The 17,700-nt window shown below is 47.9% G+C and overlaps 1 protein-coding gene across 1 annotated transcript in view; it reads left to right on the top strand.

Annotated features, from left to right (window-relative positions):
• Positions 1 to 17,700, top strand: part of CIAPIN1 (cytokine induced apoptosis inhibitor 1) — a 114,659-nt gene that overhangs the window by 86,612 nt on the left and 10,347 nt on the right. The window contains exons 7-8 of the mRNA XM_078670553.1: positions 14,315 to 14,436; positions 14,934 to 15,021. Of these exons, the coding sequence (XP_078526679.1) occupies positions 14,315 to 14,436; positions 14,934 to 15,021 (210 nt within the window). The remainder of the gene's footprint in view (positions 1 to 14,314; positions 14,437 to 14,933; positions 15,022 to 17,700) is intronic.

The following is a 17,700-nucleotide window of genomic DNA, read 5'->3' as shown; positions in this document are numbered from 1 at the left end:
TGCCTGAAAAGAGAATAGAATCTTTGTCTACGGTATTGTCTTCTGCCTTACATCAGATTATACCAGATCCTTATCCTAAGCCATTTAAGCTAGTAAAGGCTTTTGAAAATCTGCCACAACTACTTCGTGAAGCCTTTAAACTTATCACTGAGGATGGTGTCAAGACCATCATCAGTGTCGCTGCTAAGGAAGGAGAAACCAACACTTTCTCCTTCTCAATCCCATACTCCAGAGAAAAGAAAAACACCAATCTCCCTCAAGTGCTAATACACTCTATACAACATTACAGGATTCTACGTCCTGTACTCCAACTTGACTAGCGGCATCTAAAGACTCTCCGGTTGACAACATTTCTACTCAATAGGTCTTAGTTAGAAGGGCTGTTAAGTTAAATATCTCTCTTGAGGCTCATTAGCTGAACGGAGTGCTAGTGACTTACTTCGTTGCTTGTAGGAATTTTGGGGCAGTTTTCATCCCACGGCTTGCCGCTCCCGCTTCGCGGGAGCCGCTGCGCACAGGAGTGCGTGTCCTTTCACCAGCACCTGATCACTGAGGGCGGAGGCAGGGGTGCGAGGTAAGGCGTGGGCTGCGAGTGTGCAGGGACTCCAACACCCAGGAGTCCCTGCGAAGACCACGGACTCACCATCCGGTCCGCTCTCCCCGCCGGCCCGCCCCCTGCACACCTGAACCTGTAAAAGGCGCTCCTCCCTGTCAACCCCTGGGACGCTGAGCGGAGTGCTAGTGACTTACTTCGTTGCTTGTAGGAATTTTGGGGCAGTTTTCATCCCACGGCTTGCCGCTCCCGCTTCGCGGGAGCCGCTGCGCACAGGAGTGCGTGTCCTTTCACCAGCACCTGATCACTGAGGGCGGAGGCAGGGGTGCGAGGTAAGGCGTGGGCTGCGAGTGTGCAGGGACTCCAACACCCAGGAGTCCCTGCGAAGACCACGGACTCACCATCCGGTCCGCTCTCCCCGCCGGCCCGCCCCCTGCACACCTGAACCTGTAAAAGGCGCTCCTCCCTGTCAACCCTTGGGACGCTGAACGGAGTGCTAGTGACTTACTTCGTTGCTTGTAGGAATTTTGGGGCAGTTTTCATCCCACGGCTTGCCGCTCCCGCTTCGCGGGAGCCGCTGCGCACAGGAGTGCGTGTCCTTTCACCAGCACCTGATCACTGAGGGCGGAGGCAGGGGTGCGAGGTAAGGCGTGGGCTGCGAGTGTGCAGGGACTCCAACACCCAGGAGTCCCTGCGAAGACCACGGACTCACCATCCGGTCCGCTCTCCCCGCCGGCCCGCCCCCTGCACACCTGAACCTGTAAAAGGCGCTCCTCCCTGTCAACCCCTGGGACGCTGAACGGAGTGCTAGTGACTTACTTCGTTGCTTGTAGGAATTTTGGGGCAGTTTTCATCCCACGGCTTGCCGCTCCCGCTTCGCGGGAGCCGCTGCGCACAGGAGTGCGTGTCCTTTCACCAGCACCTGATCACTGAGGGCGGAGGCAGGGGTGCGAGGTAAGGCGTGGGCTGCGAGTGTGCAGGGACTCCAACACCCAGGAGTCCCTGCGAAGACCACGGACTCACCATCCGGTCCGCTCTCCCCGCCGGCCCGCCCCCTGCACACCTGAACCTGTAAAAGGCGCTCCTCCCTGTCAACCCCTGGGACGCTGAACGGAGTGCTAGTGACTTACTTCGTTGCTTGTAGGAATTTTGGGGCAGTTTTCATCCCACGGCTTGCCGCTCCCGCTTCGCGGGAGCCGCTGCGCACAGGAGTGCGTGTCCTTTCACCAGCACCTGATCACTGAGGGCGGAGGCAGGGGTGCGAGGTAAGGCGTGGGCTGCGAGTGTGCAGGGACTCCAACACCCAGGAGTCCCTGCGAAGACCACGGACTCACCATCCGGTCCGCTCTCCCCGCCGGCCCGCCCCCTGCACACCTGAACCTGTAAAAGGCGCTCCTCCCTGTCAACCCTTGGGACGCTGAACGGAGTGCTAGTGACTTACTTCGTTGCTTGTAGGAATTTTGGGGCAGTTTTCATCCCACGGCTTGCCGCTCCCGCTTCGCGGGAGCCGCTGCGCACAGGAGTGCGTGTCCTTTCACCAGCACCTGATCACTGAGGGCGGAGGCAGGGGTGCGAGGTAAGGCGTGGGCTGCGAGTGTGCAGGGACTCCAACACCCAGGAGTCCCTGCGAAGACCACGGACTCACCATCCGGTCCGCTCTCCCCGCCGGCCCGCCCCCTGCACACCTGAACCTGTAAAAGGCGCTCCTCCCTGTCAACCCTTGGGATGCTGAACGGAGTGCTAGTGACTTACTTCGTTGCTTGTAGGAATTTTGGGGCAGTTTTCATCCCACGGCTTGCCGCTCCCGCTTCGCGGGAGCCGCTGCGCACAGGAGTGCGTGTCCTTTCACCAGCACCTGATCACTGAGGGCGGAGGCAGGGGTGCGAGGTAAGGCGTGGGCTGCGAGTGTGCAGGGACTCCAACACCCAGGAGTCCCTGCGAAGACCACGGACTCACCATCCGGTCCGCTCTCCCCGCCGGCCCGCCCCCTGCACACCTGAACCTGTAAAAGGCGCTCCTCCCTGTCAACCCTTGGGACGCTGAACGGAGTGCTAGTGACTTACTTCGTTGCTTGTAGGAATTTTGGGGCAGTTTTCATCCCACGGCTTGCCGCTCCCGCTTCGCGGGAGCCGCTGCGCACAGGAGTGCGTGTCCTTTCACCAGCACCTGATCACTGAGGGCGGAGGCAGGGGTGCGAGGTAAGGCGTGGGCTGCGAGTGTGCAGGGACTCCAACACCCAGGAGTCCCTGCGAAGACCACGGACTCACCATCCGGTCCGCTCTCCCCGCCGGCCCGCCCCCTGCACACCTGAACCTGTAAAAGGCGCTCCTCCCTGTCAACCCCTGGGACGCTGAACGGAGTGCTAGTGACTTACTTCGTTGCTTGTAGGAATTTTGGGGCAGTTTTCATCCCACGGCTTGCCGCTCCCGCTTCGCGGGAGCCGCTGCGCACAGGAGTGCGTGTCCTTTCACCAGCACCTGATCACTGAGGGCGGAGGCAGGGGTGCGAGGTAAGGCGTGGGCTGCGAGTGTGCAGGGACTCCAACACCCAGGAGTCCCTGCGAAGACCACGGACTCACCATCCGGTCCGCTCTCCCCGCCGGCCCGCCCCCTGCACACCTGAACCTGTAAAAGGCGCTCCTCCCTGTCAACCCTTGGGACGCTGAACGGAGTGCTAGTGACTTACTTCGTTGCTTGTAGGAATTTTGGGGCAGTTTTCATCCCACGGCTTGCCGCTCCCGCTTCGCGGGAGCCGCTGCGCACAGGAGTGCGTGTCCTTTCACCAGCACCTGATCACTGAGGGCGGAGGCAGGGGTGCGAGGTAAGGCGTGGGCTGCGAGTGTGCAGGGACTCCAACACCCAGGAGTCCCTGCGAAGACCACGGACTCACCATCCGGTCCGCTCTCCCCGCCGGCCCGCCCCCTGCACACCTGAACCTGTAAAAGGCGCTCCTCCCTGTCAACCCTTGGGACGCTGAACGGAGTGCTAGTGACTTACTTCGTTGCTTGTAGGAATTTTGGGGCAGTTTTCATCCCACGGCTTGCCGCTCCCGCTTCGCGGGAGCCGCTGCGCACAGGAGTGCGTGTCCTTTCACCAGCACCTGATCACTGAGGGCGGAGGCAGGGGTGCGAGGTAAGGCGTGGGCTGCGAGTGTGCAGGGACTCCAACACCCAGGAGTCCCTGCGAAGACCACGGACTCACCATCCGGTCCGCTCTCCCCGCCGGCCCGCCCCCTGCACACCTGAACCTGTAAAAGGCGCTCCTCCCTGTCAACCCTTGGGACGCTGAACGGAGTGCTAGTGACTTACTTCGTTGCTTGTAGGAATTTTGGGGCAGTTTTCATCCCACGGCTTGCCGCTCCCGCTTCGCGGGAGCCGCTGCGCACAGGAGTGCGTGTCCTTTCACCAGCACCTGATCACTGAGGGCGGAGGCAGGGGTGCGAGGTAAGGCGTGGGCTGCGAGTGTGCAGGGACTCCAACACCCAGGAGTCCCTGCGAAGACCACGGACTCACCATCCGGTCCGCTCTCCCCGCCGGCCCGCCCCCTGCACAGCACGCCCACTATTTCAAGGTCCAACACTCCCGCAGCGCGGGACGCAGCCCGGGCGAAGACAGGGCAAAGACTGGGCCGTTTGAGGCCGTTCGAGGTCTAAGAGGGCTGGGTTGGGCTACCCCCTTTGTTACATTCTAGCATTACTGTCACATTTTACAGTTTTATTGTTGTGTGTATAGCTATTTATTAACTTGTACTCTGTAACATGTGTTCACGGGGTAGCCGGAGTAAAACCCTCATGGCGGCTAGCAACTCCAATAGATCTATAGATGATTTCCTGGTCAAAACCAATCTGGCGATTGACCAGGAAATCACCAAAATGCAGCACAAGGTCTCTCTAGAACTTGATGCTGCACGCAGGTTGTCGGCGCACATTGCTAACGCCAAAAAATCCTCGTTGGGGGAAATTGCATCTGCTCGTTCCCCTGATTGCCCTGCTGCCCTACGCCCTCTGATAACAACGGCAGTCATGCATCCTGCTCCCTCCACTATCCCTCTAGATCCCCCTTCAATTTCCCCACCTGATCCAGTGTTACAGAACACTGCCCCTGCCCCTATATTTAGTATTGCGGGTTCCTTTCCCTCCCCCAAAATAAGTCAAGCTGCCAGTCATTTTAGCGCTAAGAAAGCTGCGGCATACAAAAAGAAATGTCTGGCAAGAACTATACACGCTAGGAAAAAAGCCAGAATAGCAAGGCTAAAGTTTTTTAACAATAGAAGGGTCATGGGTTCCCTTGGGATGAATGAAGCTATCCCCAAACTGACCAATACTGTTTTTAATGGGGAAGTTACTACTGAATTACCTAGCCGGGTCGAAGATGATATTCTCACCATCCCTCCTAGTCAGGATAGCATAAATATCCTGGAGGGTCGGGTGAGTGCATCCGTACATGATAGGGAGAGTGATAGTGAATTCCTTCAACTAGGCTGGGGTACGTTAAAGCAGTTACTTTCCCCTCTGGAATTGAGGCTCTCTCGCATAGAGAATAACCTCCTTGAAATGGAAAGGACTATAGTCACTCTAGCTAGCTTGAGCCTCAAGGAAATGGATGCTAAGCTCACATGCGCAACGGAAACCACTTCACAGCCTAAAGAAACACAATATGTTCAACCTCCCTCACAAAGAGTCCATAGTATCCCCGAGACCCTTCCCAAGCCTATTCCAAAACCCCGTACCACTGTTGTAAATACTACTCCCCCTACTCCGAGTTCTGCAACACGCAAACCTCCTCATTTGCAGAAACCAGCACAGAGGCCGAATACAGTATCTAGGGCACCGGCTATCCACCCTTCCAGGCCACCCTCGGTGCATAACCAAACACGACAGGTTAGTCGTCACAATTTTCGTGGAGGGTTTATAGACCTCCCGCCAGAAGCAGGGTCGTACGTTATTGTTCTAGCGGGTGTTCCAGAGTTAGATCAGCAATCACAGGAAAATGATTTTTCCTTAAAAAATAAAGTCATCCACTGGCTCAATTCTAATAAACAACTCCCCGATCACCAAAGAAGTAATATACTCATGGTGCGGAGAGTTCCCTGGATTGGTCGTACCCATAAATCCATACCCGGTGACTGTGTGGTGGTATCATTTTCTGACCCCCTCACAGCCCGGTGTTTATGTGCAGGGCCATCCTTCGAGCCTAATTCCACGATTGTGGTTAGGCCACTCACCTTTTTTTATCCTCCTAGGCAACAACATGTGAGTGAGGGGTCATGGTCTACTGTTAGAAACCCTGGTCGACCAACGTATAGACTGATCGGACAAAATCAACTCAATTGGTGGCAGGGGGTCCCCACTTCAAACAGGTTCGGTTGCCTGGAGGAGGTGGATTGACTCGGGAGGTCTGGAGACTCATCTCCCTCTGAGATCGCTCCCCAGCAACGGAGCCCTCCACCCCTCAAATTATCAGATAGAATGGAGGACATTCTGGCAACAACGCTAGACGAACCAATCCAGATGCCAGTTATGACAAATTCGTCCCCACTGAGCGTTTCCAGCCCACTTGGCTTCACACTTCCTTCTCCCAATTTTATGGCCCATCACGAATTCAATGACATGGCTGTGAGCCTGTCCTGTACAGAAGTACCACACTTAACCATAATTTCATGGAATGTGGCTGGGCTCTCTAGCAAATTAGACTGTCCCGAGTGGGGTGCTTATGTTAGTTCCAAAGATATAATATTACTACAGGAAACCTGGGCGCGAGAACCAGTAGATCTATCTGGCTTTGCTGTTTTTACTAAAATAGCCAAGTGGGAGGGAAAGGGGAGACCATCCGGGGGACTAATGATAGGGATAGCAACGGATCTTGGCTGTCAGGCCTCCGTTCTGGAGACCGCTTCTGATGATCTGTTGGCCGTCCTATTACAGTGGCCCGGCGCATTAAAGCTTTTAGTCATCAACATCTATTCTAGGCCGACTAAAATGTATAATGAATCCCCCACTATAGACGAATTAGCAAGGTTCCTTGAAGACATCCCGTGTGATCACCCCTGTCTAGTGGGCGGAGATTTCAATTCCCACTATGAACCCCTCTCCGGACTACGTGATGGTCCTTCCCTGGACGAAGACTCTACCTGGCTGATTCCAGAGTCGGCGGCACCACCCCCAAAGGCCTGGACCCCCTTGGCCTTACAAATAAACGCCCTCACCCTTAACCTGGCCCTTCGGGCATGTAATGGGCGCTGTAATTCGGACATACCAAGTAAACCGACGTACAACAAACCCGGTAGTGAATCCCGTCTAGATTACATTATGGTCAAAACCTTCATGTGGCCAGCAATAATCGATTTTAAAGTATGCCCAAGAATGGATAGCGACCATAATTCCCTGGAATTGACTTATTCCCTTCACTGGAACCAGGAACCTTCACAGGGAACTGGCAGTGACAAGTCAGGCCTCCTACTCGAAAACAATCGTAGGAAAGTCAAGTGGGAGACGCTAGTTACTAGCGCAAATAAAATACCGTGCCTCTATGAAAGGCTAATTCCATTTTTAGAGTGTGCCTTTGAGCTAGGTACTAAAGACCTAGATGAAGTAACTAGAGGCGAACTAGCAATAATACACAAAAATATTACAGACTCCCTTCAACATGACTTGTTCACATCCGCCGCGAAAAAGAAGGGTTTAAAGCCAAAGATCTCGTGGTATAATGCCACGTGCAGGAATGCAAAGGCGCACTTGATAGCTGCTATTAAGGGACGCCTTGGCAGGGAAGAAATTAGTGACAGGAGAAAAAACTACAAGAGCCTTGTGGCGAATGCCAAGGCGGAATGGGATCATGATTACTGGGAGACCCTCACGAAAGCACTATCAACCAGAGATTCACGTAAATTCTGGCGGGTAGTAGCGAATGGTACGACTGAGTTATCTCCAGCACTTGAGCCAAATATAGCCCCTTCTGCGTGGCAGGCCCACTTTGAAGCATTGTATGAGCAGGGTGTTGGGGATCCCACTAATGAGTGCTCTCTGATTTGTCCAACCCCCTCTGGGCCTCCTTTTACAGAGAAAGAAGTGAGGCAGGCCATTAAGAGCTTATCTGCTGGAAAAGCACCTGGATTGGACGGGGTTCCGGGGGACCTGTTCAAACAGGAACCAGGGATTTGGGCACCGTACCTCACACTTATGTTCAATGCTATTCAGGGTGGAATGACTGTACCAGATACTTGGATGGGAGCAGAGGTAGTCCCAATCTTTAAAAAGGGATCCCCTCTGCTCCCATCCAACTATCGTCCTATCAGTCTGATAGATATATCCCAAAAACTCTTTGGCAGACTGATTTTAAATCGTTTGCAGGTGTGGATTCAAGAAATGGATATCCTGTCACCATACCAGGCAGGATTTCGGGAGGGTGTATCTACTACTGACCAAATCTTCAGGCTTCAACTCCTTTATTGGAGAACAGCGGTTATCGAGGGCGGCAGTCTATATACCATCTTTGTAGACCTCCGTGCCGCCTTCGATTTGGTTCCCAGGGCAAGGTTGTGGAGCGTCATGAAGGACCTGAACGTCCCTGAGGACATTTTGGCAATCCTGATGAGACTCCACTCCAACAATTATGCCCGAGTCAGGTGTGGCAAAAGTGGCAAGCTAACCGAAAGGTTCCCCGTTCGCAGAGGTGTAAGACAGGGTTGCGTGCTTGCACCCACCCTGTTTTGTATCTTTGTGAACGGGGTAGTTGCCCACCTCAACAGGATTGCTAACTCTGATGCCCCAAAGTTGACTGGCAACAGGGTGCCCGCAATCATGTTTGCGGACGACACCCTGCTGCTGTCTAAATCTCCGATGGGGATCCAACGTATTTTGGACGGCTTCCTAGACTTTTGCTCTGAGAGGGGATTGGAAATAAACCCCCAAAAAACCAAATTTATGATTTTAAATCCGAGCGCCCGAAATAGAGCCCCTCCCAACCTAGGAACGATCCAGTTAGAACGGGTCCATAACATTGAATACTTGGGCATTACGATAAATGAATATTTCGCTTGGTCATCCCACCAGGCCAAAATGACCATCAAACTGGCACAGTTGGCGGGTGGCACTTTGCGCCTGGCGAATAAATCAAGCTATCGACCCCTTGCCCCAATTATTCATATATACAAGATGCAAGCGAGAGCAGGGGTTACTTATGGGGGTGAGCTGTGGGGCTATATTCAACACCCGAAGCTGCAGGTCAGTGAGAACAAATTTTTGAGACAGCTAGCCACCCTTCCCCAGAGTACCCCATTACTTCCACTCAGGCTAGATCTGGGTATCATTCCAATAACAGAGGAACTGGGACTCAAACCCCTAAAATTCTGGAGGCGTCTGTGGTCTAGTCCTGATCTTATAACTTACAGAGAGGAATTACAGGAATTTCTGGAAATAGGGAAGACAAAGAAGATTCCTTGGCTGACCTATGTCAAGGGAAGGCTCGAAGAAATTGGGCTCTCAGAATTATGGTCTGACCCTATCAATTCATGCACGAAAACTTCCAAGAAGGTACTCACGAGCGCCTACAATGACTTGATGCTCACTAAAGCCTTCAATAATTCCCCTGAGGGGTCCCTGACAAAATCATTCCTGAAAATTAAAGACACTTATTCTCTCGAAAAGGTATTGGACAATATTTCCCCCGCATTAACAAGGAAATTGTTCCTCCAGTGGCGCTATGGATGTCTGCCTCTGGCCTCGTACACAGCGTCTTGGACAGCGTGTTCTACGACACCATCGTGCCCGATGTGTGCCTACCCGAAAGAGGATGACATCCACGCAATCTTCTTCTGTAGGGGTTATGACCGAAGTAGAAAATATTGGCTAGTCCCTATGCTTAGGAACCTGGGATTTAGATCTTTCCATACTGCGTACAGAGTTCTAAAATCTGACCTCTCCCCTCATGTAGTTTTTGCACTGTCAAAATTTTTAACTGCATTATGGGTTACTCGAACTCGCATGCTGAAAAGACTGGTATAACGGACTCCTTCAGCGATTTCCCCGAGTGTTTTATTTAATATTTAATGATTTTTATCATCGATCACTTCATGTTTAATAAGTTTTTAAAATGTCTGTTTTTGTGTATCTTTTATGATCTGTGATCGAAATAAAGATTTTTGAAATGAAATGACTGTATTAGTAATACCCGAGACCTTGCAAAATAAAGCGGCTCCTAAACCTCTCTTGCCATTAGTACCTGGTCTACGGGTGACAGCAGCGGACTTTTTTTAACACCTCCGACAGATAAAGCAGCAACTTCAAGGTTGCTAAAGAAATGTAAAGCATTTGAGCATTACCCTGATTCTTTTTCTGTTCTAGTAATTCCTGTGAGGAAAAGACATGCATCAGCTCAGGAGACAACAGCTTCTTCAGAGAATGAAAGTAAGCACATTGATGCAGTTGGACAAAGGTATGCAGAATAGCTGCCTTACACCTTACAATTGCAAGTTCTGCTGCCATCCTTGGTCGCTGCCAACAAGAAATTTGTGTAGGAATTTGCACCTTTATTGACAGATTAGCAATACACCATCAAATGGATTATAGTAAGATGTTTCCAGAAAATATATTGGTAACCAACCAAGTAATTTGTGCTGCAGTTGATTGCACAGAATTGGCAGCAAACGGATAGTGCCATGGCATATCCATAAGAAGACCTTCATGGATAAGTCTAACAACTCTTAAACCAGAGGCTCAACTAAAAATTATGAACCTGCCATTTTCTGGAAAATGTCTGTGACCAGCACACAGAAAAGTGACGTTAAAGGTGTAAAATGCCGCAGAAATGTTAAAAGCAGTTGGTCTCTAGGAACTAAAAAATTCTTTAGACTACAGTAAATATCCAGGGATCATAGGTTTTATCAGTGTAGTTTTCAAACCCCTCACTGGTCTTTCAATTAACAACAAAAGCAACAACAACGTATCCTCTGGGTCAGAGGTATCCATACCAGCCCAGAACCTCTAAGCTGAGAACAACCCAGATGAAATCGTTGTATCCTTCCAAAAGACAAATGGGTGCGAAGTATAATAGATCATGCATATGTTAATGTTTCAAAACCATTCCTCCTCTGATCCCACCAAAACCACCTACAAAGCACCAGCTACATGTATTCTGGAAAGGAACTTCTATCCTGTTGAAGAAAGGAGCTATAGAACCAGTTCCATTGGACCAAAATGGTCTAGTAGTTTACTCCACATATTTTCTCATATTGGAAAAAGGACTATAGGAAACTGGGGTATTAGGTTTTTAGGTTGTGAGACTTCATCAAGTAACAATGCTACAATTTACTGTAAGTCCAGTCAGGTCTCAATAAATTAAACCTTAGCACTTTTAAAGGTCAGAGCTCATACACTGGATGATGGACGCCAGTGCCTCAGTGTGCAGAGTCATTACATTAGTAACTAAAGTCATCAATAATTGGGGCAAAAAGGGAGATTGGCCCTACAAAAAGCCATACTCCTATAAGGCCCAAAAAGAGAATTCAGGTCCATACTAAACCTCAGATACAGAAACAATTTTACCAAGAAAGAAAAATTTCAAATTTAAGCCCTTTATCAAATGTACCCGCATCAAAGTGAAAATCATGGATGTGCGCAATAGACCGATCAGATACTTATTTCCACATCCTTGTTGCTTGCCTCAACAGAATTCTTGTTCTCTGTTTTCTAATAGGAAACAGACTATATCAATACAATACTAATTTTCGGCTTAAAATCTGCTTCTCGGACGTTTTCAAAATGCATGGTTTTAATAGCGGCTCATCTAAGAATAAAATAATAAACATTTATCCATACTTAGATGACTGGCTGCTGAAAGTCCCCAGTCAAGAGAAAGTAATGTACGACTACCGGATGACTGTGAGATTGCTGAGAAATTATGTCTGCAGATAAACAACAACCAAAAAATCAATATCAACACAAGTTTAGAGACTGTCTTATCTAAGAGCAGTGCTGGACACCATAAGGACAAGAGTGTAACCTTTGGACTTCGACTATCTGTGAGAAGGGTGGTCTCACTTGTTGGATCGACGGATTCTTGTATATACATTGTTCCAAATGCAAGGTTGCATATGAGATCCCTCCAGCTGTGCTTGGAAGACTAATGGAGTCAAAGAGAAAACAGTTGAGAAGACCGGTTGACTTTGACTATTGCAGTGAGACAATTTCTCACCTGGTGGTGCAAAAATCAGAATTTGCTACTCTGTTTCAGACTGCTTCTGTCTCAAGTATTAATAAATGATGCTTTCCTTCCAGAAAGGGGAGCTCACCTACAGTATCTAACAGCTAAAGGACAGTGGTCAAACAGTGGCAAATCGTACCAGCCTGTGAAATTTATGTCAAATATGTTATGCACATTAAACTCGAAAATGTACAAATCTGCTAGGAAAAAAAAGAGAAAAATCATACCACCTACATTGCTGAGAGCTGTAACTCCTTCACTAGACCTCTTTGCAACAGTAGAACACAAATAATGCAGAGACTTCACATCCAGAATTCCAGAATAGGGCTTTCTAGGGAATGACCTTTTGATCGAATGGTCAAGACCATTACTCTACACTTTTCCACCAATCCCATTAATACCAACAATGGTTCCGAAACTTTGAAGGTTCCCATCGAAACTGATTCTGATAGCTCCAAATTGGCCAAGGTAGTCGTTGTAGCGGGACTTATTACAAATGGCCATAAAAGCACTCAAGAGGCTGCTGTACAGGCCAGAATTGCTAAGGAGACTTTGGGGTCAAATTCGACAATTTGGTTGCATTGCTCCTGAGGTCAGACAATATGGATACCTACATTTCCCACCAGCCTGTAGGGAGATCTTGAAGAAAGCAAAATGTCCCTCAACAAGGACATGTTATGCCCTAAAGTAAAACATATTATGTATTTGTTGTCAGCAGAAAGAACACAACCCTGTAACATATCAAGGACACAATATTCCCTCAATCTTTGTTACACTTGGCTTAATAGAAGCTTCAGTTTTTATTAATAAAAGTTTCTGTTGGCATTCGTAATAGCATACAGAAAATCTTTAAGCCAATTAACATTTTTCAAAGTACCAGTTATCAAATATTTTTGGGAAAGACTGAAAAAATCTTTCCTCCAATTTGACATCCTTCTCCACCTTGTAAGATTAATACATTTCTTTCAAAGCTGGTGGTTTCACCTTTCAAACCTATACACAAGACTACATTGCAACATTTTTCATGGAAAATAGCATTTCAATAGTTCTTCAGCTATGAGAGTAAGCAAACTGCAAGCATCATCTACAGTGGAACCATTTACTGTTTTCCACACTAACAGAGTAGTAATGCAAACCTATCCCTCGTTATTCCTAAAAGTAGGTTCAGATTTCCATATTAATCACTCTTACTCTTCCTAGATTCTTTTCCAATCATTCAACATATGCAGAGAGTGCCCTGTACTCTTTAGGCATTAGAAGGGTTTTACATTTCCATCTAGTCAAATGAAGGACTTGATAATTATGGCCCAATAAGACAAAGTAAGGCCACATCCAAACAATCTGTTGCTAGATCTATTGTTTCTTGTATCACACTATGCCACCAGTTAGCAAAACAATTTTACCAGGTAAAGCTAGAGCACAATCTACCATAGGAAATGTAGTTACTACAGCTTTGCTCAGAAACCTGGCAGCAGTTGAAATGTGTCCAGCAGCTACTTGGAATAAATTCAGATTCCCTAATCATTATTGCTTAGATCTAGGCGTGCAAACAAATGCAAAAATGGGACAATAAAAGTTAAAGAACCTCTGTAGAGTAAACATTATATTTTCTATTTTACCCAGTTAATTTCACAGACACTCTGATAGGATCCTTCAGATGGAGAAAAATAATTCTCTTCCTACTGCCCAACAGCCAAGTTTGCTATTCTTTTCTAGTGTTTCTGACCATCAGTAAAGATCCTATGATGCAGCAGAATAAGTTTATTATTGCTTGTCTTGGTTCAGCATCATAGGTATCTTCACTGAAGTCATAAACCACTCGTCTCCCTGGCTAACACTATTGGGCTTTGGAAAGCCAATAACGAGTTCACTGTTCATACTACTGTGATAAAGAACTGGCTCTCTGAGATAACTGTCAGTAGGGTACTCAGGATAGAGAAGCCTCTTAGATTCTTAAAGCTCAATGGAGCCAATCAGTTTTTTTTTTCTTTTTCCTTTCTTCAGATATTTTCACCTTTCTGTACATATAATGCTGCAATACAGGCTTGAAATGGGAATCGATTGATGCTCATACTGTATTGTAAAAAAAAAATCAAATGCCAATAAACAGATTTGACAAAAAAAAATACAGGCTTGAAATGGGTATTCTGAGTCATTATATTCTCCCAGAAATAGAAATTGAGCCTCTAATCGGCTGTCATAGGGAGTACCTCATCATGAACTCAGATAGACATGAACACCCTATGGATATTTAAAATGGATTGTAAAAATATAAATAAGAACTCTGGTATCCATGAAGGCAGTGCAGTTATATTATAATGTAGGACTTCAGAGAAGATTCCTATGAAGCAGGACCAGGACAACTAGTAAATAACATATTCATTTTTCTAATCAAAATAATCCACAACTTCATAGGATATTAAACGTTCTTACATGAGTGTTCCCTCTGAATTAAAAGTATATTTCCTTGGTCACACTCTACTTTGCTTGTGTGTCTGTCCTGTTGTATGAATGAATAATTGTCTGTTCCTGTTTCTCCCCTGGTCTCTGTCCTTCCTTCTCAGGACCTCTTGGACTCGGATGAGCTGTTAGATCCAGAGGATTTGAAAAAGCCTGATCCATCTACCCTTCGTGCTACTGCATGCGGAGAAGGAAGCGATAAAAAGAAAAAAGCGTGCAAGAACTGGTGAGCATCTGTTTCTCAAACCCTGCAGCTAGGCACCACCTGCATTTCCTTCCCATAGAAGTACCATATACAAGCCTATCCCCAAACCAGAGTAATCATTGGCTATCACACTGAGCCTGCCCCACTCCCACCTCCCTGATTTCCCTCCCTCAAATTGGTTCATCTGCTCACTTTGGCAGCATGAGCCCACCCCATTCATTAACCAAGAATATCAACAGCTCTACTCCTGTGCCTTTGATGGGGCTACTCTGCTTCCTCTTCATAGTATAAAGGTGAGCAAAGGAGGACATCTACTTCAGAACAGGATACCTAGAGGCCAGTTCAGGTTAGAAGTGTAAAGGCCATGGGAAGAGTAGTGACTCCTTATTTGCCAGAAGCAGGATTGGGAAGAAAGAGAGTCCCAAAAGAAATGCTGCTTTCTTTACACTGAGGACAGCCCTAAAAGAGTAGATTTACATTACAAGAAATGCATCTGATCTTGTGTCTTCTCCTTGCAGCACATGTGGCCTCGCCGAGGAACTGGAGCAGGAGAAGGGGAAGAGTGCACCAGCACCTGCCTCGCAGTCTAAGTCTGCTTGTGGAAATGTAAGTGCCATGTGTTTCTAGATATCTGACAAGCATTCCACTGTCTCTGAAGAGACTTGCTTCTTCCTGTAAATGTGACTGACACTTCCAGCCCTTTCCGCTGTACTGCCCACCAAGTATACTATTACATGCTACATATAAACCAGTCACTTGCTTTGAATGTTTACTTTGTAGCCGGGTACCATCATTTTAATTTCTCTTGCACAGGAGATGATCTCCTAAATTTGATATTTTATGTCAAATCTTCATTTGGTCTGTGACTCGTATGCAGTGCTGTCTCACTTTCAGATTTTTCCCCACCTGCTGTTCATCAGAGAAACACATAGATTAGCAGGAGCCTAAGGTGATTCGGGAAAAAGGTCTCTGAACCCTCTAGGACGGTGTCATCACGGTGACCATCACAGGTCCACTCCCGGAGCAGTTCCCACAACCGTTCCTTGTTGAAGTTGTTGTGCAAGTCCAGAAATAATTCCTAATGTCGCTCGACTTCACTGCACCTTTCTAAGACTCTGGAAGGGGCGCATGGCAGTCCCCAAGCCTCTAGTCCCTGCTTCCGCACATCTCCCATGGAGCCAGCACCCATTCTTTCTCCTTACCTTCCTGAGATTCCTGTAGCAACTCCTTCCCAGCATTAGGAGTTCTGTGAGGCTACGTCTGTATCTTTTGGCAATTTACTCCCTTTGGAGCTCCTTTCGGGCCCCAAGGAGCTGAGAGGTGTCACTCCCGGATTACTGTTGGAAGGCCCTCCCTGATTCCAGTTGGACCTGCTGGATCTGCCCCTGTGTCTAAACCTACTCTGGTCCCGAGACCCATTTCGTCTCCTTTACTCTCCCAGGGTCTTGGCCCCTCAACTTTTTTTCCGCCGTCCCTGACGCCGTGTAACAAGGGTGATCCTATCTTTCTTCTGACTCCGAGACAGTGCTGCGTTGACCTCATCATATGTCTATGCCGGCACTGCTCAGGACAAGACTGAATTCGGGGTCAAACAGTGCCTCTGTCCTTTGGAGCGTGTGAGGAAGATGCAGTGTACTATTGACCCCACTGACAACATAGCCCAAACCTTCCTGGAGAAGAACTCCAAGCGTTTAAGATCTACCGAATTGGGCAGTCGAAGTTTTGAAAAAAAACACAATATGAACTAAACCAGATTCACAGATTACCCGCAAACTAGGAAACATAAATTCCATATAGGAACTCCTATAGTCCTGAAGGAATGCAGATTTCTCCAGTCATACGACCGAAGAGAATTAAACCCCAACAGCTAACGAAGGGGATCTTAACGTGTCGGTGATTTTTCCTCCTGGGATATAATTTAATATTTCTCTATGTGGAGCCAGTTGTGTAAAATGTGTTCGCCCTCATAGATACATACAAAAATTGGTACCCAGCAGTCTACAGCCCTTAAAAATACACAAAGTAATAGTGTTGTAAAAACCAACAATAAGGTTGTAATGTTTATAAATGACTGGTTGATGTACAAGATGTTTATTTGTTTTTGTTAACAATGTTTGTTTTATGTCTATGTTGAGTATTGTTTTAATTCATGTAATGTCACAGGCAGTCTGTCTCTTTCATTGACATGTTCTAATAATGTCTAGGTTTGCTTAAAAATTACAAATAGAAATACTTCAGATTCATTAAATGATTTAATGGTCCAAGTATGTTTAAATAAACAGTCAATAAAAATACCAGCCAGGACCTCTTTTTGACACATCCTTGAAAGAGAGGCTGGTGCAGTTATTCACGGACAACCACACCGCCATGTGGTACTGCAAAAATCAGAGCGGGGTGGGGTTGTGGCCAGTGCTTAATTTGTAAAAAAGAACAAGTGGCAGGGCCCTCGTCAGGGGACCACTGCTGCTTGCACCATACATTGCTCCTGCCAGCACCGCCAATGACAGTACCTGCACAACGACTAAGCATCACACTCCTACAAGTGTGACAAATCAGACTATTCCAGTGTACCCAAAGTATATAAAATTGCTTGGGCAGCAGATAATAGTCATTTTTAGGTCTCGGCTAGCGTAGGCTGCGCACATGCGCAGTCTCGCTGGCGAGATTTAATGAGATAGAGAGAATATCACTAGCGAGGTTAACCCCGTCCCTCTTCTCCATTGGCTGGCCTCCTAAACGGTGGCCATCCATTGGAGAAGAGGTCCTAGTGACGTTCTCCTTTCTCGCTAAGCCCCGTCCTTTTCAGACTGGCTGACTTGACTTCCTGCTGGTGTAAAAGCTTTCTTATCTTCTTTATGGGGCCAACAGATGGCCCTATAAAGAAGATAAGAAAGCTTTTATGCCAGCAGGAAGTCAGGCGCCTGTTCCGAGTGCTTGTTTTCCAAACCTACTACAATGTGCGTGCAACGTAAAAGTGACGTTTTTACTAAGGAATCTTATCTAAACACAAACATAACCCGAGGCAAAACCATTCGAAATTTTGAACAGTGAGTAAATTACATGCATTCGCGGTTTTGTGGACGTGTGACAGAAACGCGCAGCCGGAGCACGTCCAATCCATTTTCATTTCACGATACATTCTTCTGGGTGCCTTGGGGGAACCCACACACCTTCGGCCTGGGGGGACAGCTGCGCGAGCAGCCTGCAGCGTGGCTTTGAGCTGAGGTCATCCCGTCAGCGCTGGCTGCGAGCAGTCACGAGCCGCCTGCGAGAGCGAGCGGCAAA

Source organism: Lissotriton helveticus, chromosome 12, assembly GCF_964261635.1.
Source record: "Lissotriton helveticus chromosome 12, aLisHel1.1, whole genome shotgun sequence".
In the NCBI taxonomy this organism is placed as follows: Eukaryota; Metazoa; Chordata; class Amphibia; order Caudata; family Salamandridae; genus Lissotriton; species Lissotriton helveticus.
This window is presented reverse-complemented; position numbering and strand designations above follow the sequence as displayed.